This window comes from Canis lupus, chromosome 9, assembly GCF_048164855.1.
Source record: "Canis lupus baileyi chromosome 9, mCanLup2.hap1, whole genome shotgun sequence".
NCBI classification, from domain to species: domain Eukaryota; kingdom Metazoa; phylum Chordata; class Mammalia; order Carnivora; family Canidae; genus Canis; species Canis lupus.
This window is the reverse complement of record NC_132846.1, coordinates 28751500-28776244: the sequence shown is the minus strand read 5'-3', so window position 1 is coordinate 28776244 and position 24745 is coordinate 28751500. Positions and strand designations below refer to the sequence as shown.

The 24745-nt window shown below is 40.7% G+C and overlaps 1 protein-coding gene across 1 annotated transcript in view; it reads left to right on the top strand.

The window, feature by feature from the left end:
* The window catches only part of PYGL (glycogen phosphorylase L), a 42836-nt gene extending 18177 nt beyond the window's left edge, over positions 1-24659 (top strand). The window contains exons 5-20 of the mRNA XM_072838532.1: positions 19-150; positions 3552-3663; positions 4174-4256; positions 6501-6644; positions 6876-6968; positions 7672-7818; positions 8155-8318; positions 8790-8904; positions 9644-9745; positions 9879-10026; positions 10151-10209; positions 10315-10456; positions 11893-12100; positions 20221-20355; positions 21435-21501; positions 24291-24659. Coding sequence (XP_072694633.1) covers positions 19-150; positions 3552-3663; positions 4174-4256; positions 6501-6644; positions 6876-6968; positions 7672-7818; positions 8155-8318; positions 8790-8904; positions 9644-9745; positions 9879-10026; positions 10151-10209; positions 10315-10456; positions 11893-12100; positions 20221-20355; positions 21435-21501; positions 24291-24467 — 2028 coding nt within the window. The 3' untranslated portion in view covers positions 24468-24659. The remainder of the gene's footprint in view (positions 1-18; positions 151-3551; positions 3664-4173; positions 4257-6500; positions 6645-6875; positions 6969-7671; positions 7819-8154; positions 8319-8789; positions 8905-9643; positions 9746-9878; positions 10027-10150; positions 10210-10314; positions 10457-11892; positions 12101-20220; positions 20356-21434; positions 21502-24290) is intronic.
* The last annotated feature ends 86 nt before the right edge of the window (positions 24660-24745 follow it).

Genomic DNA, 24745 nt, shown 5'->3' with positions numbered 1-24745 from the left:
GCCATGTCCTTTTTGCAGATAGAAGAGGCAGATGATTGGCTCAGACATGGAAACCCCTGGGAGAAGGCCCGGCCTGAGTTCATGCTGCCCGTGCACTTCTATGGGAAAGTAGAGCACACCAACACTGGGACCAAGTGGATCGACACCCAGGTATTCAGAGTGTCCTCATGATGAGTGCCTTGTATAGTATAGCACAGAGGATGATGTGTATATGATATTGAGAATAGTATATTGTGTATTGAATAATAGAATATGTTTTTATCAATAAATCTGTTCCTTCTTGTAGTGAACCCACTCTTTGAAAACAAGGGAGCTTAGACCAAGAGAGAAGCAACTTCCCCAAGGTCTAGTGAATATTAAGGTCATTTTGCAATCAGCTTAATCAGAAATTAACAATTCTATAATCCTAGTATGCTTAGCTCTCCAGTATTATATAAAGCTTTTGATACCAAGATTAAATAAATTTAAATGTCATTCCTTACCTCACTGCTATAGATACATTTACTTGTGACTTTTTAGGGGTAAATATTTTTTCCTCCCCTCTCCCAAGGGTAGATATTTTAAAAACTAAAGTGTTTATTCAAAGGATTGCCAAAATTTTTATCTATTGCAAAGTCAAGAAAATAATACAAAATATTGCAAAATGCATTTTTATTTTATGCAAAATCAGTTTTAGAGAAATAAAGCTAGTGTCAATCCAGGTAGACTTAATTCATGATAGGTATTTATCCTGCCACTAGATTTGAGCATTACCATGTTGCTGACCAATTAATTCACTTCTCAGCACCCCTAGTGATCCTTTGTGCTTTGCTGTCTTCTCACTTTCTGATTAATAACTCCTATTAATACTAGACTGAATTGTCCAATCTTTGGAGGCTTCACTTGAGATATTTGCTTAATAAATACGATCTCAGGCTAGGAAGGATATGTCACTGGCCATTCTTTAAAAGTGTAAAGAAAATGGTAAAGAGCAAGTTAATATTTTTAGCTGGCAAAATTGTGAGTGAAATTCAGTACTGTAATGCTTAATTCAGTTGGCTTGTGGATTATTCCCCATGAATAAATGCTTTATTTTATTTTAGAAGAACCAAGACCCACTTTATAGTTGATTTTTTAAACTGATAATTTATTCTGCTAATCCACATAAAGCTCTTCACAGTTCAGAAAAAAAGACTATTTAAAAATGATTTTTCTATATGGGGATAGATAGAATTTATTCAACATAGGAAATAGCAGATTAGAAGCTAAAATAGATCATTATAGTATAATCGTTTATGGAATAAACTAGTACTGTAAATTCAAGATAAGTTTCTCTTTCTCTTTTTCTACATTTGGTTAAACAATAGAACACAATCTAAGTTGTAGCTGGTTACAGATATGGTCAGGAGAGCTGCAAACAAATGAATCATTAATATATCCAAAGAATTCACACATGTAGTTGGTATTAAACTAGTGAGTATTTAGTATAGATTTTGGTGTCTAAAACTTCCGGTGACTTCTGACCTATTTAAATGTATATAGCTTACACAATCAGTCCTGAAAAATATTCTGTTTACTATAGGTCCCACTGTTGAGCTACCTTGTATTTATGGAACACCTCTAGCCATTTTCATAATATATCCAAAAGTTCAGTTAGAGACAGTATATTTTTCTGTGCCCACAAAGACAAGGTTATGGGGCAGATGCAATATAAGGTGAGCTGCCCCAAGCTGTGCAGCACTTTATGGATTTATAGAAGCCATTGCCCAAGTCAGCTCAAGGTCTGTAGCTGGTGAGGTCAGAGAGCATGAGGACAGGCATGGTATACACATGCTGTGGGCAACTTCCAATAAACCGAGCAATCCATTTCACTTGTATGTCACCTCAGGTCCTCTGGGAAACAGACACCAGAGAGAATCAGAAGTCCAAGTGACATATTGGGGCAATGCCTGTGAATGACGGGGGTGGGAGGTGGAGTGGAGGAGGCATGGCACCTACGAAGAGAAAAGGGGAAACAAGGAGGATTCTTAGGAAGAACCTCAGTGGGCCATATAACTCAGCAAGCAGCCAGGCTGGTAGGGCCTGAGATTAAAGATTGCTCATGGGACAAGTCCTAGCTCTCAAGATCCCACCACAATGGGACCATCTTTAAAAAAGCACAGCCTTGTCTGGGCTCAGCTCGAGCTCCCAGGTGACAAGTTCTGCCTGAAGTTCTCTAAAGGGACATCTGAGCTGTGTACTTCCCCAGCTGCCTTAATTACACTTTAAGGGTCAAAAGAACAAATAGTGTTTGAACCCAGACTCACTCCCACTCTGTAAACACCTTTCCCCATGGATCACAATGTGCTTTAAAAAATCTCCAGAGACCTTTGTTTCCTAGTAAAAGGCATTTTAAAAAAGAGTGATTTATTACTTCGAGGTCATGGTACTCATGGAAGCATGACTGAATAGTGGTGATTGACTCATACAGGCTATAATGCTCCATCCATTCATAATTCAGCAGACCACATTAGAGATTTGCGTTTAAGTTTCAACCTACCACTGACTGTGACTGTGAGCAAGTCACTTCTCTCTCAGCCTCATTCCTCTCATGTCCAAAATGAGTGGGTTGCACTAAATGATCTCTGGCATCCTCCAGTACAATCATTCTGTCATTCCCCTTCCTTTGAGCTTGGCTGATGAGCCAGGGAATAGAGGTGAGTCTTTTCCCACAGAAATTTTAAATTCACGTGCAACATAGTTATCTTCCTGTTCTTCTCTGTCTCAGTGACCATCACAAAGCCTGAGCTACATTTTCTAAAGCTTATTACCTCTTACACCCATCCAGCTAACTATCAGCTGATTTGTCAGTTCACTAACATAGCTGTTCTTCATGCAGCTTTGAAAAATCTTGCATAGTATTTTCAACGTCATCTATAATCTATCTTCATATATTTCTGTTCCATTAATTTTCACCATATTTGAAATCAGATCATTGAATTATTTACACTAGGGCAGCCTGGGTGGGCTCAGCGGTTAAGCACCGCCTTCAGTCCAGGGTGTGATCCTGGAGACCCGGGATTGAGTCCTACGCTGGGCTTCCTGCATGGAGCCTGCTTCTCTCTGCCTATGTCTCTGCCTCTCTCTCTATCTCTATGTCTCATGAATAAATTTTTAAAAAATCTTTGAATTACACAAAACCTTGCCTGATTACTATTTTTTAATGGGTATGGATTCACATTTGTTACTTTGCATATCATATTTTACTATTCTCAGAATAATGACTTAAATAAACATGAAAGAGCTATACCCAGATTAGGGTGAGGGACACAAAGCAAAGTCAACCTGGGAATGATATAGTGAACCATCAGTCTGGATGATTCCAGTCATCCAGATTGCTCCAGTGGGAGAAGGCTCCACATAGCCCCTAAGACTCCCTCAGACCTAGGACCCTTATCTTGTTTTAGGCCTCCTACAGTCTGGTCTGGTGATGGAGCTAAGAACAGAATCCCAGTTGCCATATCCTGGCCCACTGTTCAGCCTACATCACCACACATGGGAAACTGAGCAGCTGCTTTGGTTTAATCCCACAGGTGGTCCTGGCCCTGCCATATGATACCCCGGTGCCTGGGTATATGAATAACACCGTCAATACCATGCGCCTCTGGTCCGCTCGGGCGCCAAACGACTTTAACCTCAGAGACTGTGAGTACAGCCTGGGCTCCCGTGAACGTTCATGCGTGTTTAATCTTTTTGATCTCAGAGGGAACCAGATCAGCACCAGCTCTAAAAAAATGACACAAAACAAGGATCTCAAGGACTGGGACATAAATGGTTTCTGTATTTGTCAGTGAGAGAGAGAGAGAGAGAGTGTGTGTGTGTGTGTGTGTGTGTGTGTGTAATCTTTCTGATAGCCAGTTAGTATCAAATTGAACTTGGGAGAAAAGACTTGAGTTTCTGGTTGGAAGTCTTCAGTGAGCAGCCATGTTATGGAGCACACATGGAGGACATTTTAAAAGCAGCTCTTCTCTTTGGCCCTCTTATATTCTCATGTGAATCACAGCATAATGGTCTGTGGAAATCCTTTTGGATTTTCAGAATTTGTAGGAATCCCCTACATCCACATGGCACGCAGCACGCATCAGGTGAGGTCAAGAGGCTTCGAACACAGTGGCTAGCTTGTCTATTTATTCATTTTTCTAACCTTCCCCTCAGTTAACGTTGGAGACTACATTCAGGCCGTACTGGACCGAAATCTGGCGGAGAACATCTCCCGGGTCCTCTATCCCAATGATAATGTGAGTGGTCAAGCTTGCTTTCTCAGTGGAGACAGAAACAGCTTATTTCAGAAGCACTTTGCCACAGTCCATAAAGCTCATCTTCAATACTGATTTCTTTCTTCAGTGCACAATAATCTCCATATCTCTTCCTGAATTATCTAGATTTCCCCTCCCACCCAAGTAAGGAAAACAAATCTGTACAACTCATGCAGTCAGAATTGGTATTTTGCCTTTGACTGTTGACCTCACAACTAATTAGGAGGTTATGTATGTACATTTCAAAACAAAACCTGGTAAAAAGATGAAGTGAGACACTGGTGAATTACTACTTTCTTTCCAAACAGAATTTTCTTCCAAGAGTCAGAAGACCCCAGAGATTTCCAGTGTGGCCTCTTCCCCTTACTGACAGGTTCTTCCCAGCCTTCTACACTCAGGCAAGGTGGGGTCTGGACCTTGGACCAGATCCAGGAGCAAACATTGTTTCTTATGCCATTATTCATCTCTTGAAACTTTTCTTTAAAGGTGATTGTTCCTAATTTTACACCAAAAATAGCTTAGCTAAAATTTAATTTTTTTTTTAAACTTGGAACTGCATCACAGATGAGATGACCACTATGGATTCTTAGTTGGTTTAAATATACCTAGCTCTATCTTATATGTGGGTAAAATTATATTCTTGAAGCTATAACGATTTACTCTTTTAATAATAAGTCTCAGAAACAACAACTCTTGTCTCTACAACAAGAGTGGAGTAGTACTCTACTCTGCAAAGATGGCACGAAACAAGGATTGGGAGACTAGGACATAAATGGTCCTTAAGACCGGGCATCCACTTAGTGGTATAGTCTCTAGATTAAGTTTGCTGCAGCATTTTCAGAAACTTAATGGCATATGTTATTCTTTTCCTTTGAGAAAGACATTGTGACTTCAGTACATGTCAGAAAAATCTCTGACCCAAAAGTAAAAAAGTTGTTTTGTTTTGTGGTCAATTAAAGTAAGAATCCCTCCAAGCCAATTTGTCTAGCCAAACCTAGCCTGTAGTATTATTTAACTGCAAGGGGCTTGAAATTCATCCTCCTATCTTCAGTAAGGGCCAATCCTAACTTTACTTGGAAATAACCATCTACAGCAATTCACAGGGGATACGGAGTTAGCATAGGGTGCAAAGTTAACTAAATTGAGTAAAAGGTAGTTAGCTGTCAGAGTCATGCCTGTTTATCAGCACGAGTTGATAAATCATTTTGGTACTATAATTACAAAAACAAACTCATTCACTCTCCCCAACTTGGCCATAGCCCTCATCCAGACATTAGTCTCTCTTCCAGGAATCTTGCAACTGTCCTCTTCCTGCAGCTAGTTATTTTTTCCTTGCTTAACGCTCTTTAAAATCTGATCACCTGTAAGAAAAGTGCAGAATCTTAGATGTGCTCCCTAAGTTCTTCAGTGATTCGGTCAAGAGTTCTCTGATTCATCCTCCATGTCTTGTCTGAGGTCCCCACTGTGCAGGACTGCTCTTGCTAATCTTTCTCACCTCCAAGAGAAGGCTCTTGCAGCTTCCTTCCTGGCAGAACTGATATCAGCTGCCTATGTTCTAGAATTGGTTGGGAGAAGAAGGCTGAGAGTCTCAACAATCCGGCACATAAACTTTTACTTTACTCCTTTCTCCCCATTTTCAGTAGAGTGGTACCCCTGCTTTCAACTCTACCTGCCTCCCTCCAGCCCAGAGAGCCCTGTGTTACCTTCTCCAGAGAATACACATTGGGCCTCTGCCTGAGTAGGAGAAGGAGATTGCTCAGCTGAGGGAACTGGGGATGAAGTCTGAGGTTCATCCTGCTTCTTAGGTGCACAACTAACCTTGTACCACATCTTCATCCCTACTTCTACAGGCACCCAGTGCTGCCAAGTCCTGAACCTGAGGGGCTTTGGCGCATACATTTATTTGCTTTTTTGGCTCTTCTCTTCTACCAGGTCAAGATTCAGCTCTCCTGGGTTTTCTTGAAAAACCTGAATTACCACTCACCCCTCAATTTTTTAGCTTTCAAAAGGTTGTTGCTGTTGTCTTGTCTCCCATTGCCTTTATCCGATATTTGTATGCCTTCTTAAAACCCCTTTACACTTCAGGAAAGAGCAAAGTCTAATGTCTGCGCTCTCCACTTGTCCTGTGAGCTTTAGTCGTAAAGTTCTCTGGGCAGGAGATCCCTGACATATTCTGGCCCCGCCTAACGGTGTGAGCCACTCTCACTCACTCTCTCTGGCTTGAAGTTTTTTGAAGGAAAGGAGCTAAGATTGAAGCAGGAGTACTTTGTGGTGGCGGCTACCTTGCAAGATGTCATCCGACGTTTCAAAGCCTCCAAGTTTGGCTCCACCGACAGTGCCAAAACCACATTTGATGCCTTTCCAGATCAGGCAAGTATTCGGTCTGTGAACAGGGGCAGAGACGATTTAGGGACCAGGACTTCCCATCAGATTTACTCCTCTTTTTCAGTGCTAAAGAAGTTGAGTAGGTGTGATAATGCTTAAAGTGCCTCACAGAAGGCGGGCATTTTGTTTGGTGCTTTGCGTGGACATTCATGAGGATAAGGGAGCCAGACCCTGGGCTATCCGTCACCTGCATGCTGATGCCTTTTCCCCATACAGGTTGCCATCCAGCTGAATGACACGCACCCCGCACTTGCCATCCCTGAGCTGATGAGGATTTTTGTGGATATTGAAAAGCTGCCCTGGTCCAAGGTCTGGAGAGTTTGGCTTCCTTTTCCTTTAATTAAATAGAATATCTGTGGTTCAGAGATTTTGCCAGAAGCTCCTTATACGATTTTCAAAATAAGTTACTGTTAAAAACTTCCAATGGTTAAATGTAAAGTCTGCCCTCGTGCTAACATTTCTGTGTCCTTACTGCTTTCCAGGGAGTAAAAGTAAGAAATAAATCAATACATTCTTAATGGGACACAGCTCAGTAGCTCAGACTTACATGTGATTACCATTTTTGTGTCTAAAAGGATTCTAAATTAAATTCTCCAACCTCAGAACACAGCTAATTGAAAGTGTCCCCAGCAGTTTGCAAATCGGTATTTTAAACATACTCTGTATTTCTCAGAACATTGCTTGTTTGTATTGCTCAGATTTTGCCTATTTAATAAGTGGCATGTTAGGATAGTAGAGAAGACTTACCAGTATGTTGTCTTCAATTTTATCAGACAGTTTCACAAGTGGCTGCTTCCCTCCGCCCCTCCCCACCCCCACACAAAACATATTCCAAGTCTCTGGATCATTCAGAACTTGGCAGAATTGAGCATGTCTAACTGTGCGGATGAACTGTCCTGGTTGCAGACTGGCAGGAGTTGAGGGAATGTTTGGTCTTGTGTGATGGGGTGTGCACCTGAGAGGCAGCCTTTCTGGCAGAGGGAAGCAGCTAACTCTTCTCCTTTTCCTTCAGGCATGGGAGATTACCCAGAAGACCTTTGCGTATACCAACCACACGGTGCTCCCAGAGGCCCTGGAGCGCTGGCCTGTAGAGCTGGTGGAGAAGTTGCTTCCTCGACATTTGCAAATCATTTATGAGATAAATCAGAAGCATTTAGATGTAAGTCATTTTTAAAGATTCACACCCCTTTTGAGAATGAGATCTTGAGATATTAAGGGTGGCTATCATGTTCCCTCTGATCAAACTGGAGGCCCAAACATCTGTCAGTTGTTGATACATCAAAAGTATTCAAGACTGATGGGGGGGCTCCATTAAAGACATTTTTTTGGAAACAGTAGAATAGAGAGTGACATTGCCACAGGGCAAACCCAGCCCCCTTCTACGAGAATGAAGTTTCATATTTGTTCCATCACAGAATTTTCTGAGGAAGTGACATTTTCTCAGTGTTGCTTTAAACCTGAGTGGCCAGCAAGGCCTTTCTCTTCCTTTGGCTAGAGAATTGCGGCCTTATTTCCTAAAGATGTCGACCGTCTGAGAAGGATGTCTCTGATAGAAGAGGACGGAGGCAAAAGGATCAACATGGCTCACCTCTGCATTGTGGGCTCCCATGCTGTGAATGGCGTGGCTAAAATTCACTCAGACATTGTGAAGAACCAGGTGTGAGTCTCCATTCCTATGGTTGTGAGTCAAACATTACTCCATGAATGCGCTCATGCTGGTAAATGCAGGTTTGCCTCTTGGGATGAAGAAAGGCCAGGTCAGAATGTGCAGAAGTATTTTCTTCTATTCAAAGTAACTTCTCTTCAGAAAGAAAATGCCTTCTTCTCTGAGCCATCCTAATTCTAGATTTAGGAGCAAAAAAAAAAAAAACCTATTCTGCTGAAAAGTCTGGTGTGTATATATATCTATATATATATCAGGGCCAGGAAATCATATGGAGGTGATTTGCTTTGGATTTTTCTTATAATTATTTTGAATTGCAAATGGATTTCTATTTTAGAGTGAGAGCAGGAGCTGTTGCCAGCCCCTTACTCCACCTTTAATCTTTCTAAGCCTTCACTTGGCTTCGTGAATGTAACAGGAACCAGCTCTTTCAGACAGATTCAGTGATGTGTCTCTTCTGTCTCCAGATTCAAGGACTTCAGTGAGCTAGAACCAGACAAATTTCAGAATAAAACCAACGGGATCACTCCGAGGCGCTGGCTGTTACTCTGCAACCCAGGGCTTGCAGAGTTAATAGCAGAAGTAAGTGGAAAGTCAGGGGAGTCCTGAACACAATGCAAGAGGTGGTGTAATTTCCTTCTAATTCGTGAATCCAGACTGCAGCAGGCAGCTACATCAGCCCTCAGCAAGTGTCATGTCTGTGCTGTCCCCCAAGTCTCCATGCTCGATTTAGTTCTCCTCTGTAGCCATCTTGAAATTCTTAATTTTTAAACAAGGAGTCCACAAATTCTGTAGCTAGCAACAGTACTCATAGGACACATAGATGGAAGATGGTGAGCCTATTTAGTAAGCAAAGGTCATAAAAATAATTGGTAGAAACTTGGTTCCATGTTATCCCTTTTAGGTAGGTTTCCTGCCTTTTCTTTCTTTCTTTCTTTTTTTTTTTTTTAATTCATGAGAGACACAGAGAGAGAGAGGCAGAGGGAGGGAGAAGCAGGCTGCATGCAGGGAGCTGGATGCGGGACTCGATCCTGGGATCAGGCCCTGAGCGAAAGGCAGACGTTCAACCGCTGCGCCACCCAGGCGTCCCCAGGTTTCCTGCTTTTAACACTTGCTGCTACTCACACTGCATTTAAGATACTAGCAAAGTGTTCTTCCCACACAGCATTTCCAGCCTCTTCTGTGAGTATAGCCGTTGTGTGTGCTGTGCGGTAGGTCAGCTGTCCCGTAGCAGGCACCCGCCACAGACTTACAGAAACTGCTTGTGTGGGCTGGACTGTCATCCCTGATTAAAACCACCACCTCTTCTTTAAACTGAAAGAAAATCGGAGAAGACTACGTGAAGGATTTGAGCCAGCTGACCAAGCTACACAGTTTCCTGGGCGATGACGTCTTCCTCCGAGAAATCGCCAATGTGAAGCAGGTGGGGCTCCTCCCCGCGTGGTTTCTTTCTGCAGCGCTAGTTCCGAGGCTTTATCACGCCCCCGTTTTTAAAAACAGACCACCTGATGCTTCCGAGTCACACAGGGCTCTGGCATCACGCACTGTCTCAACAGGAGAACAAGCTGAAGTTTTCTCAGTTCCTGGAGAAGGAGTACAAAGTGAAGATCAACCCATCCTCCATGTTTGACGTGCATGTGAAGAGGATCCACGAGTACAAGCGGCAGCTCTTGAACTGCCTGCACGTGGTCACCATGTACAACCGTGAGTCAGTCCTGTGGCCCCCGCGTCCCCTGGAGGTGGAAGCAGCACTCTAGGCGGGGTCTCACCCCCGCCCCCACCAGCCGTCAGCTGTCCTCCATTCCATCCACTTCTGCATCTTTTTCAGGCATTAAGAAAGACCCTAGGAAGTTATTTGTGCCCAGAACGGTCATAATTGGTGGTAAAGTAAGCCGATTCTATTCCCTGGGGACGTGGGGGCCCTAATCTCTTGCCATTTCTTCACTTTACTGTGGCTGCATTCTGCTAGTGTGTTTGATGTTCTTCCCCAAGGCTGCCCCAGGGTATCACATGGCCAAAATGATCATAAAGCTGATCACTTCAGTGGCAGAGGTGGTGAACAATGACCCTGTGGTTGGAAGCAAGTTGAAAGTCATCTTCTTGGAGAACTACAGAGTGTCTCTGGCTGAAAAAGGTAGTATCCTCATCACACATCATGCCAGGCCAGGGCAAATTTTAGGGAAAAGTTACATGATATGGAAAAATGAGGTAGCTGGGTTCAGGGAGCTAGTAACTTAGGAAGGAAAGTGTCACTCTTGGGCAGAATAGGGCCCAGGCTAAAAGTCTTTAAGCTGATCCAGCTGACAATGAGATTGCTGTCCCCATGTCAGTATCACAGATTACATTTGCAAGTTCATTTTCCTACCAGCTAGCTAGTCAGAGCTCCCCTAAGTTCTGGCAAAGTGCAGACTGTGCTCTACAAAGGAAAAGAAAGGAAAGGTCTTCCATTCCCAGCTCCAGTCTTGCAACAGAACACCAATTCCCCAGCCCCCGATATACTTCTGGCCACTTCATGGAATGAAGAAGGGCTGTCATTTGTTCACGTGGCAACAGGGAATGAGGACAGATGTCAGGCTGCCAAGCATGAGGCTTAGATGTGCTTAGATGGGCACTGATCATGCATAGAGTTCCCACACGGGGACAGACTGGCAAAAAGCCAACATCTCTTTCTCTGCTGCTCTCTTCGCTTATTTGCATCATGTGCTTACAAAGCACCATCCACATGCAAATGCCAACTGTGCATTCACCCAAGTCCCAAATTGAAAACAGACCTTTCTCTTTTTTGAGATATTTTTGGGTCTTCTGATGTTACTATTTAAGACCGTATGCCTAAAGAGAAAAGAGCCAGGTTCCTACTGATGCAAATGAAGATATATCTAATCCACAAATAAGCCTTCAAAGCAGAACAGAGAATTGGTTCTGAACTTTGAAGTCAAAGAGGAGGAAAGGGGCCTTCTGGCAGCATTAATTTGTCTGTAAATTAGGCTGAAAGGTCAGAAGCTTGGTGTCTAGCCCCAGGCACACCTCACACCTCAGGTGCACTGGGCACATTTCCCTGCCATGAGTGGGAAAGATGGAAAGGTGAGAGATGGAAGGGTAGAAGGAATGCAGACAATCCAATTTCCTCAGATCATAAAGGAAGGATCAGAAGAAACTGAATTTTAAAAATCAAAAAGAGAAGTTTCAATATATTTTATAAAGTTATAAAGCAGAAGAAATAACAATAAAACCATAACAAAAGTTGGAAGAAGAGAAACATAGTGTCAACTTTTACAGCAGAAAGCAATAGGTGCTCTCTAGTTTACAGACCAAGAAAGTAGTATAAGCATATAATTAGTTAGCACTGTGGTTAGTTACCCACCCAGAGAGCACATCAAAAAATGGACAAAAGCAGTTGCCTGAGTCAAGGGGAAGAGTAAGATCCATCCTTCTATACCATATGACTGTTTGTCTTGATGTACATGGACTACTTTCATGATTCACACAGGCCAGCTAGATAAGTACTCGGATACAATACAAGCAGATCTAAAAGAGGCAGAATCACTGATTTTAATATGCCTTGCTTGCCAGTCATTCCAGCTACAGACCTGTCGGAGCAGATTTCCACAGCAGGCACTGAAGCCTCAGGAACAGGCAATATGAAATTCATGCTGAATGGGGCCTTGACCATCGGGACCATGGATGGGGCCAACGTGGAAATGGCAGAGGAAGCTGGGGAAGAGAACCTGTTCATCTTTGGCATGAGAGTAGATGATGTGGCCGCTCTGGACAAGAAAGGGTAAGAGAGCAGCTCCTCTTCATCAAGCAGGTGCCCTCCACCCCCAGGAGAATGCCTGCCCACCCAGGTATCCCACTGAGGCTGGGTCACATGAAATGTGGCCACAGAACATCTCCCCTGCGCCAGGGCAGCCTCCTCACAGCTTAGTTTGATTAAACCTAGCAAGTGAATGTGAAAGGAGTTTAGGCACAGGTACATGAAGTCTATGCCATTTGTTATCAGCCATTGTAGAGCCAGCCTTTGCGAGCTATCACTTCTCTGCATCTAGGATTGTGACTTGGATCCAAAGATGAACCAGTTGCTAGTTTGTTTTTGCCTATAACTTAAACCATCTAGTGTTCTTTTAAGATTTCAGAGAGATGGACTCAAATGTGATAGAGGATCGGTCTGGATGTACAGAAGCACCCATGAGTACTTGTTTCAGTTAATATCTAGATAAGTTTATTAATCTGAATTCAAACAAATAAGGAGCTCTACCCAAAGGAACTATGGGGATCAAAAAATTTGGAGGATGTTGAATATACTTCCTGGCTTTAGAAGTAAATTTCCACTAAGGAACAAATTTGGGGATTTGTGAGTCCAAAAAGCAACTGGTCCACTTAACATAATATCTGCTTAGGGCCATAAAATCCTTTTGAAATGAATTTTACTGTATTTTACCAGATTGGATTATTTTTATTATTTACTGTCCTTTGGGTCTTCAATTAGAAGGAACTAATCAAATTTAGGGGGGAAATTTTTTCCAGATCTAGTCGAATATTATACTCCTGTTGAACTCTGATAATAATGGCTTCTGTAAATGCTAATTTTTCTGAGTGCATTTTTCACAGCTAATGTAGCATCTAGGGTATTGTTTTCTTCTGTTTGTGAATTCCAGTATAGTTAAGTTAGTGCTACATTAGTTTCGGGTGTACAATACAGTGTATCAGTGTATCAGATTACAGTGTTAATCAGAATTAAACAGTTCTGTGTATCACCTGATACTCATCATGGCAAGTGCCCTCCTTAATCCCCACCACCTATTTAACCCATCCTCCTACCCAACTCCCCTCTGGTAACCATCAGTTTGTTCCCTACATAGTTAAGAGTCTGTTTTTGGTTTTTCTCTTTTTTTTCTTCATTCATTTGTTTTATTTCTTTCAGTTTTCCATATGAGTGAAATCATATAGTATTTGTCTTTCTCTGACTGACTTATTTCACTTAGCATTATATTCTCTAGATCCATCCATATTACAAATGGCAAGATTTCATTCTTTTTATGGTTGAGTAATACTCCATTGTGTATATATTCTATTTGTTTATCCACTCATTTATCAGTGGACACTTAGGCTGCTTCCGTAATTTGACTATTTTAAATAATGCTGCAATTATTTGATGATGCTACATCAAAGGGATGTATGCCTTTGAATTTGGGTTTCCATATTCTTTTGGGTAAATACCCAGTAGTGGAATTACTGAATCATATAGTAGCTCTATTTTTTATTTTTGAGGAACCTCCATACTGTTTTCTACAGTGGCTGCACTCACCAGCCATGCATGAGAGTTTCTCCACATCCTCGGTGACACTTGTTGTTTCTTAGAATTTTTATTTTAGCCATTCTGACAGGTGCAAGATGATATCTTGTTGTGGTTTTGATTTGCATTTCCTTGATGAAGAGTGATGTTGAGTGTCTTTTCATGTGTCTGTTGGCCATCTGTATGTCTTCTTTGGAGAAATGTCTGTTAATGTCTTCATTCCATATTTAATTGGATTATTTGTCTTTTTGGTGTTCAGTTGTACAAGTCTTTATATATTTTCGATACTAACCCTTTCTCAGATAAGTCATTTGCAAAAATCTTCTCCTATCCAGTATAGGTTGTCTTATAATTTTATTGTTTTCTTTGCTGTACAAAAGCTTTTTATTTTGATGTAGTCCCAAGTTTATTTTTGCTTTTGTTTCCCTTGCTTCAGGAGACATAAATAAGAGAATGTTACTATGCCCCATGTCAGAGAAATTACTGCCTGTGCTCTCTTCTAGGACTTTTATGGTTTTGGATCTCACATTTAGGTCCTTAATCTGTTTTGAGTTTACTTTTGTGGAAGAAAGTGGTCCAGTTTCATTCTTTTGCTTGTAGCTGACCAGTATTCCCAACATTATTTGTTGAAGAGATTTTTTTTTCCCATTACATATTCTTGCATCCTTTGTCTAAGATTAATTGACCATATAATTTTGATCTATGTGTCTCTTTCTGTGCCAGTACCATATAGTGTTTTGATTACTACAGCTATGTAGTATATTTTGAAATCTGGAACTGTGATACCTCTTGTTTTGTTATTTTTTAAGATTGCTTTGGCTATTCAGAGTCTTTTCTGGTTTCACACAAATTTTAGGATTATTATTTTAGTTCCATGAAAAATGCTGTTGAGGGCAGCCTGGGTGGCCCAGCGGTTTAGCGCCGCCCTCGGCCCAGGGCGTGATCCTGGAGACCCAGGATCGAGTCCCATGTCGGGCTCCCTGCATGGAGCCTGCTTCTCCTTCTGCCTGTGTCTGTGCCTCTCTCTCTCTCTCATGAATAAATAAATTTTAAAAAATAAAAAAAAGAAAGAAAAATTTTGTTGATATTTTGATAGGGATTGCATTGAATGTGTAGATTACTTGTGTAGTATGGACATTTTAACAGTATTTGTTCTTCAGACCCGTACCCATGGAATGTCTTTCTGTTTCTTGTGTCATCTTCAATTTCCTTCATCAGTGTTTTAGCTTTCAGAGTACAGATCTTTCACTCCTTGGTTAAGTTTATGTATTTTATTATTTTTGGTGCAATTGTAAATGGAATTTTTTTTTAATTTCTTGTTCTGTTGCTTCATTATTAGTATAAAAATGAAAGAATTGTATATATTGATTTTTGTATCCTGTGCTCTTACTGAGTTTGTCAGTTCTAATAGGTTTTTGGTGGAATCTTTAGGGTTTTCTATATATAGTATCATGTCATCTGCAAATAGTGAAAGTTTTACTTCTTCCTTCCCAATTTGGATGCCTTTTATTTTTGTTGCTGTTGTTGTTGTGTGATTGCTGTGGCTGTGCTTTCCAGTGATGCTGAATAAAAGTAGTGAGAGCAGACATTCTTTTCTTCCTGACCTTAAGGGAAAAGCTCAGTTTTCCCCCATTAAGTATTATGTTAGCTATTGGTTTTTCATATATGGCTTCCATTATGTAGAAGCATGTTCTCTCTACACCTACTCTGTTGAGAGCTTTTATCATGAATGGATGGTGTTATTTATCAAATGATTTTTCTGCATCTATTGAAATGACCATCCGGTTCTTACCCTTTCTCTTCTTGTTTTGATATATCAGATTGATTGATTTGTGAATATTCAACCACCCTTGCTTGCATCTCAGGAATAAATCCCACTTGATTGTGGTGAATGGTTTTTTTGATGTAGTGTTGGACACACTTCGCCAATATTTTGTTGAGGATTTTTGCATCTGTGTTCATTAGAGATATTGGCCTGTAGTTCTTTTTTTATAGTGTCTTCATCAGGTTTGGTATCAGGGTAATGCTGGCCTCATAGAATGAATTTGGAAGGTTTTCTTCCTTTTCCATTTTTTGGAATGGTTTGAGAAGAATAGGTATTTTATTTTTTTTAATATTTTATTTATTTATTCATGAGAGAGACAGACTGAGAGAGAGAGGCAGAGACACAGGCAGAGGGAGAAGCAGGCTCCATGCAGGGAGCCCGATGTGGGACTCGATCCCGGGACTCCAGGATCACACCCTGGACCGAAGGCAGACGCTAAACGGCTGAGCCACCCAGGGATCCCCAAGAATAGGTATTTTAAATGTTTGGTAGAAATCACCTGTGAAGTTGTCTGGTCCTGGACTTTTGTTTATTGGGAGTCTTTTGATTACTGAGTCAGTTTCACTACTGATCTGTTGTACTTCTCTTATTTCTGATTTTGTTTATCTGAGTCATCTCTCTCTCTCTTAATGAGTCTGAATAAAGGTTTATCAATTTTGTTGTTGTTTTCAAAGAACCAACTCCTGGTTTCATTGCTCTGTTTTATTGTTTTGTTTTGTTTTTTTAGTTTTTATATTATTTATTTCTGCTCCACTCTTGATTATATCCTTACTTCTACTGACTTGGGGTTTTGCTTGTTTTTCTTTTTCTAGCTCCTCTAGGTGTAAGGTTAGGTTCTTTATTTGAGATTTTTCTTGCTTCTTGAGATTGGCCTGTATTGCTTTAAACTTTCCTCTTAGAACAGCTTTTGCTTCATCCCAAAGATTTTATACCACTGTGTTTTCATTTTCATTTGCCTCCATGTATTTTTTAATTTTCTCTTTGATTTCTTGGTTGACCCATTCATTGTTTAGTAACATGTTATTTAAGTTCGTATATTTTTGCTCTTTCCAGATTTTTTTTTGTGGTTGATATCTAATTTCAAAGTGTTGTAGTTGGGAAAGATGCATGGTATGACTTTAATCTTTTTAACATGTGATCCATTCTAGAGAATGTTATGTGTCCATTTGAACAAAATGTGTATTCTGCTGTTATAGTAGGGAATGTTCTGAATATATCTGTTAGATCCAATCTGGTTCAATGTGTCATTCAAAGCCAGTTTCCTTATTGATTTTCTGTGTGTATGATCTATCCATTGATGTAAATGGGGGGGTTATAGTCCTATACTATGATTGGACTACTATTACTTTGTTAATAGCTGCTTTATGTATTTGGGAGCTCCCATGTTGAGTGCATAAATATTTACGATTATTTTATCTTTCAGTTGTTCCCATGATTATGTAGTCTGTCTCTTTTTACAGACTGTTTTAAAGTCTATTTTGTCCAATATCATTACTGCTACCCTGCCTTTCTTTTCATTTCCATTTATATAATGAACGTTTTTCCCCCTTTTTTCACTTTTAACCAGCATGTGTCTTTATGTCCAAAGCACACCCGTTGTAGGGAGCATAGAGCTAGGTCTTAGTTTTGTTTTTTTTTTTTTTTTTTTTTAAGATTTTATTTATTCATGAGAGACACAGAGAGGCAAAGACCTAGGCAGAGGGAGAAGTAAGCTCCTTGCAGAGAGCCCGATGTAGGACTCCATCCCCAGACTGGGGATCATGTCCTGAGCTGAAGGCAGAAGCTCAACTGCTGAGCTACCCAGGCATCCCTAGGTCTTGCTTTTTTATCCGTTCCATCAGCCTAGGTCTTTTGTTTTGAACAATTAGTCTATTTACATTCAAAGTAATTGTTGATAGGTATGTACATATTGCCATTTTGTTACTTGTTTTATGGCTGTTTTTACAATTTTCTAGTCCTTTCTTCTCCTATTCTCTCCTCTCATGGTTTTGTTGGCTTTCTTTAGTGTTATGTTGGGTTCCTTTTTCTTCTTAAATATCTATTACTGGTTTTTGATTTGTGGTTAGCATTAGATTTGTATACAACCTCTACATTTAGCAGTCTCTACTAAGTTGATGGTTGCTTAAGTTTGAACTCATTCTTTACTCCCCCCCCCCCACACACACACATACACATTTTAGGTATATAGTGTCATACTTTACATCTTTTGATTTTGTGGATCCCATGACTGATTTTTAACTTTTTTTTTTTTTTTTTTTTTTTTTTTATGATAGTCACAGAGAGAGAGAGGCAGAGACACAGGCAGAGGGAGAAGCAGGATCCATGCACCGGGAGCCCGATGTGGGATTCGATCCCGGGTCTCCAGGATCGCGCCCTGGGCCAAAGGCAGGCGCCAAACCACTGCGCCACCCAGGGATCCCCCCCATGACTGATTTTTAAAAATATACTTATTATACTTATTTTTACTGCTTTTGTGCTTCCTCCTTTTCTTACTCCTAGTCTTTCCTTTCCACTCAATTCTTTTTAACATTTCTTGTAGGGTTGGTTTAGTAGTCATTAATCCCTTTAACTTTAGTTTGTCTGGAAAACTCTTCATCTCTCCTTCTATTATGAATGATATTCTTGGCTGCATTTTTTTTTTCTTTTAGCACTTTGAATATATCATGCCACTTTCTTCTGACCTGTATAGTTTCTGCTGAAAAATCAGCTCATAGCCTTAGGCATTTCCCTTGTATATAACTGTTTTCTTTTCTCTTGCTGCTTTTAAAATTCTCTCTTTATCACTACTTTTTGCCATTTTAATTACTATGTGTCTTGGGGTGGATCTCCTAGTATTGATTCCAAATCCTAGATCTAGATTTCTATTTCCTTCACCAGATTTGAGAAGTTTTCAGCTATTACTTCTTCAAATAAATTTTCCGCCCCCTTTTCTTTCTCTTCTTCTTCTGGGATCCCGTAATATCAGTGTTATTACACTTGTTGGTGTTGCTGAATTCCCTAAATCTATTTTTATTTTTTATTATTCTTTTTCTTTCTTTTTCAACATGATTGTTTTCCATTACTCTTCCTCCAGGTAGCTAATCCCTTCTGCTTCTTTATTCTACTATTTATTCCATCTAGTTTATTTTTAATTTCAGTTATTAAGTTCTTAATCTCTGGTTCTTTTTTATGTTTTCTCTTTATTAAGGGTCTCATTAAGGTCCTTGACTCTTTTTTCAACTCCCATGAGTATCTTAAGACTGTTACTTTAAAATCTCTATCAAGCATATTACTTATTTCCATTTTGCTTAGGTCTCTTGCTATGATTTTGTCCTGTTCTTTCATTTGGGACATTTCCTCTGTCCTTCACTTTGTCTAACTTTCTGTGTCTGTTTCTATGTGTTAGGAAAGTCGCTACATCTGTTCTTAAAAGCAGTGGCCTTATGAATAAGAGGTCCTGTAGTGCCCTCTAGTGGTGCATCAGCCTCTGTTCACCAGAACCTGGTGCTATGCATATTGCGTGTGCCCTGCCTGCTATTGTAACTGAGCCATTTTTTCCTTCAGTCCAATTGTCTGCAATGGTTCTTTGCCTGTTGTGGCATGGTTTGGTCCTTGTGTCAGGTTGGGGCTGCCTTGGACTTGAGTGGAGTCAGACCAGGCATTTGCCAGAGCTGTAGTCACACCAAACTGCAGTGCGCTCTCCCTGTATCATCCCCTGAGCTTTCATTGGTGGGCAGGGCTTGCAATCAGACCAGCTGTCTGCCCCAGCCCACTGCTGGGGCTGCAATCTGATTGTTGTATATGGTTATCTTTCCCTCTCCCTGGGGACAGAATTCACTTTGATGCTGGCTCCTGTTGGGGCTGCTTGCAGGCTTGTGGCACCCCTTGTGGGCTCCAGCCAAGAGCATATTGTAAGGAGCAGGACCACAGGAGAACACAGAGGCAGGGTGGACAGTGCCAACAAGGTTTGCAAAGGTCTGCTGTGTAAAAGGACCTAGAACAGAGGGCTGACTGGTAGGGCATATCTGCAGGAGAACCAGGAGGCTGGGTGCACTGTTAGCAAGTTAGGTAGTGAGTGTTGGCATAGCACTTGTTCCCACAGGTGTCCATGCGGCTAGGCTAGGGATCAGGGAAAGGAAATAGTGCCCACCAGCTCCTTTATTCCTGGAGAAGTCTCCAAAAGATCCCTGTCCATTTAGCACATGCTCTGACATTAGTAAACAAATTTCCCTCTAGTATAGCCCAGGTGCTTTTTAAACTGCTGCTTCCATACTATATCTCCATGGGGCCCCCTTGCTGTGCAGGAACTTGGTTTCTTGTTGCTGTCCTTACTCTCCCAAAGCCAAGCCTGCTGATTTTTAAAACCCCAGGTGGTAAGCTCCGCTGATTGTAAAAATTCACAAAATTCAACCCCTCTTGTTTTTAGAGCAAAATCTTATGGGGATTTGTCCTTCCCATGTGGGCTCCCTAGTGTGAGAGTTTGTTTCTCTCCCCTTTCCATGCCCATGGCATCCTTCCCTCTTGAAGATAGTCCCATGGGTCGCTTTAGCTCCCAACCACATCTCTGTCCTTCCCATCCTCTTTGATGTGACTTCTCTATGTTTAGCTGTGAAGAGTTTGTTCTGTCAGTCTTCAGATCATTTTCTCAGCTATTTACACTGATGTGAGGGTTATCTAGCTGTATCTATGAGACAAGATGAGCTTAGAGTCCTCCTACTCTGCCATTTTCCCTGGAAGGTGCCTGTCTAGTGTATTGTTAACCACACACACTAACAGAACCTTTTTCTTATCACCCCCACAGGTATGACGCAAAAGAATATTATGAAGCACTTCCAGAGCTGAAGCTGGCCATTGATCAAATTGACAATGGCTTCTTCTCTCCCAAGCAGCCTGACCTCTTCAAAGATTTAATCAATATGCTATTTTATCATGACAGGTGAGTTCCCCCAAGAAGATGGTGCTATTTGGGCAATGAAAAGGGGTAAGAACATCTTAAACCAACTACAACACATCTGTATAACTAGCATAGATGTGTGATCTGAGAAGCTAACCTACATGTGGAAGGAAAAATTAGATATTCTAACTATGCTAGGAAGGTTAAGAACAAGACCCATAAATATGGTATTATTTTTCTCTTTCCACTGGTATACCCAGCTTTCAGATAAATCCACATGTTGACATTCTTACATGTGGGAAGAACCATATAAAGGTTGAGGGCTGGTTAAAATTCTTGTAAGTAGAAATTTAAGTTTGGTAAACCAGTCATGCCTGACGTTAAGCAAAAGAGAATTTGGGGGAGGGGGAGTGTGCCCCCTGGGTGGCTCAGTTAGTTAAGTATCTGACTCTTGGTTTTGGCTCAGATCGTGGTCTCAGGGTCATGACATCGAGCCCCACATCAGGCTCCATGCTCAGCATGGAGTCTGCTTGGGATTCTCTCTCTTTCCCTCTCTCTCTGCCTCCCACTCTGCCCCTCCTCCATCTCATGCCCATGTTCTCTCTCTCAAATAAATAAGTCTTTTAAAAAAAGAAGCAAGGGATGCTATTTGGATGGCTCAGCGGTTTGGCGCCTGCCTTCAGCCCCAGGATGTGATTCTGGAGTCCCGGGATCGAGTCCCACATCGGGCTCCCTGCATGGAGCCTGCTTCTCCCTCTGTCTGTGTCTCTGCCTCTCGCTGTCTCTGTGTCTCTCATGAATAAATAAAATCTTAAAAAAAATAATAAAAAAATAAGCAAAAGAGAATTTTGCTTTAATTTTTATTTATTTATGATAGTCACACAGAGAGAGAGAGAGAGGCAGAGACACAGGCAGAGGGAGAAGCAGGCTCCATGCACCAGGAGCCCGACGTGGGAATCGATCCAGGGTCTCCTGGATCAGGCCCTGGGCCAAAGGCAGGCGCCAAACCGCTGCACCACCCAGGGATCCCAGCAAAAGAGAATTTTAAGTGGAATCTTAGCACACGTATTTTAATGAAGTTTTTGTTGTTTTGTTTTTTTCCTTCCAATTATAAAATACAGGTTTAAAGTCTTCGCAGACTATGAAGCCTATGTCAAGTGTCAAGAAAAAGTCAGCCAGCTGTACATGGTGAGTACACTGCTGAAACCTATAAAAGAAACCAGTTTACTTCGGTTAATTAAAACTTTTGTTTCTTTTTATTAAATCTAAATAACAGAGCCCCATTAATCCAAAAATAGAAATGAGGCAACTGTCTAGGATATTCATATCAAACTTGACTTTTCCCAAATTCAGACAGAGACTGGGATTTGACCTCTAAGTAGCATTTGTAAATTTTTTAATATCCAAGTTTAAAAAATCACAATTCAGTATTTATTGAGTGCCTACCCTGTAGCAGGCATGCCGTGGAAGCTAAGGCTATAAAGTAAAATTAAATATTCATTTTACTTACTCATTTATTTGACAGGCTTTGGGGAGTTCTCTGTGGGAGGCACCATGCTGGGGTCCTTCACCAAAAGCATACATCAGAATCACCAAAGCAGCTTCTCCAAAATACAGATGCCAGCCCCTCTCTGAGAGATTCTGGTGGTGGGGAGGATCACCATCATATTTGAAAACTTGCTAAGATAATTCTCAGGCTGAGCGTCAGTTAATTAGGATAAGGACTGACCCTATTCTATGAAAATTGCAAAAATAGTGCCTTTCCTGGACTACCCAGAGTGAGGCTACATATAGAATATAGATGTACATAGAGAGGGGAGCTTTCTTATTTGAACTTAAGGAAAAGAAAGGAACCAAGAAAGAATGTGCTTTACTAAAAAATAAAAATTAAAAAAAATTTTTTTAAAAACCTAGAGCCATGTGAGTAACCCTTCACATGCAAGGTTATGCATCTTCATTAAATAATAGCCCAGCCCTCCGGGAACATTTAGTAAATGCTAATAAATATGGAAAGGTTGACCATCTCTGATGAGAAAGACTTTAAGTAATTGCAGGCACTACAGAGGGATGGATACAGGATACAGAAGGAGACTGGTTCTGTTCCAGGACTCCAGGATGGTTTTCTTGAGGTTGATACCTTGAGCTTTCTGGGCATGATTGCCCTTGCCCCTAGTAGTCTCAATTTTTGCCCTCCAATTCAAAAGCCATTCTACAGCAGAATAGCAGGGTTCCATAAAATCTTCACACCCTTTGGACACATGAGTAACTACTTCCAACTAAAACATGATTCACTAACATTTCTCTCTATCCCTTTCCCAAAACAGGTGACCAGGTAGTTCCTATAGTCATCCCACAGGTCCCAAAGGGGTTTTAAAATGGAATCTGTCAAGCCCCATGCTGCTTTACAGACCTTATCTTCTGCTAGAATCATATCCAGTCCCCCAAAAATGTATAGCCCAGAGTAAACTCAATAACCATCAGCAAGGAGAGGCAGTACCCAAGTTAAGCTGAGTGGCTCACTACTTGCTTCCAAGAACTCAAAGATGAAGAAAATGGCCAACTCTACCTCTTTCCCCTTGATCTCAACTCCTGCTTGTGTATAGAATGTCTACAGAGGACAGGAAGTATAAATAGAGCAGGAAAGGAAAATATGAACAAGGGCAAGGACAAATGTGAATGTCAGTTTTCCACAGTAGATCCCTTTTGGTAATGTTATGGCCCAAATCCAGAGATGCCCATCTCAAAGCCCAGCATTTGGCTCATTCTTTCTTGTTCATTAGGGCAAATATGAAGTTTTTACTCATAAGAATTATCGTATTGTCAGGTTTAGAAACATATTGGGAAGCCTATTCATTATCCATTTAAATAGCTAAAGAAAGTAAAGAAAAGGAAGTTTTTATTCTCCTCTTATTTAGTAAATTTTCAAAGTCTGAATAACCTAGTTTTAGATTCCATGTTGCAGTACCTTATAGAATAATCATAGTTTTGGTTTTTCTTTTAAATGTTTATAATGCATTGCTAATGGCTTTGAGTAATGTTCTAGTCTTTTTCTTTCAAATTTATTGATTTATTTGAGAGAGAGCACAGCAGGGTAAGGGGCAGGTAAAGGGACAGAAGGAGAGGGAGTGAGAAATTCAAGACTATGAGCTGAGCGCAGAGCCAGATGCGGGGCTCGAACTCACAACCCTGAAATCATGGCATGAGCCAAAACCAAGAGTTAGGCACTTAACTGATTGTGCCACCCAGGTACCCCTGTTCTGGTCATTTTTAATTAACTTTTAAAGTTCTTTACAAAATCATGAGGTTATAAAATAAATAGTTTCTTATATTCTTTTACATAAAAATTAGAAAATTTAGATATTATATGTTTTATTAAGTATAAGGCTTTAATTGATCCTGTTTTAAAACCCCAATGGGGTATTTGGGATTCAGTGTAAATCAATTGGGGCATCTACCTTCAGAAAGAAGAAGAAAAGAGAAGTAGGTCAATAAACTGTCCCATTACATTATTTGCCTGCACAATAGCTACCATTCTAGAGCAGTGCTTTTCAAATATGATGTAAGCCACAGGTTAACTCTCTTGACACAGCATCCAGCAGACAATGAATGTTAGCCCTTCCTTCCCCCCCAGTTGAAAAGGAGGTGAAATAAAAAGTAAAGCATGGGAAATAAGGCTTGCATGCCAAAATATTGTAACCATAGCAATAATTACAAATTAGGGGATTTACATCCATGGTTTCTCTTAAAATGAAAAATACCATTTTTTCATTATTAAGAGAAATATACTCTAAGTAGGAGAAAAGCCATGACCTGACCTATCTTGCTCTCAACTGTGAAACAAATATATTTATGATTTACTACATCTTACTCCTCTCATTCTCCCCATGAAATATGCTTGGATATGCTTGGCCTAGCATTCGTCATAAAGTTCAACAGGCACTCAGGCCATGGGCCATATTTTGATGTGTTGTTTACAGAATCCAAAGGCCTGGAACACAATGGTACTCAAAAACATAGCTGCCGCAGGGAAGTTCTCTAGTGACCGAACAATTAAGGAATATGCCAGGGACATCTGGAACATGGAACCTTCAGATCTCAAGATTTCCCTATCCAACGAATCTAGCAATGGGGTGAACAAAGCCAATGGAAAGTAAGTTGTAAAATGTCTCTAGAAAACAATAACAACAACAAAAAAAAACTTCTTACTGGATTTAAACACTTTTACAACATTCTTTGATTTTGTTTTGTTTTGTCAGCTCATAACCTAATTAAGAATTTCTGGGAATTGGGAAGGAAAGTATGTGACTGTATTTAGGGCTAAAAATAAAGTGTCAATTTACAAGGGCTACATGAGTGCCAAAACTCGTTATTTGATGGCTGATTGAGTAGCATGCTAGGACTTTCTTCAGTGCTATTCAAAAAGCTAGAAAAT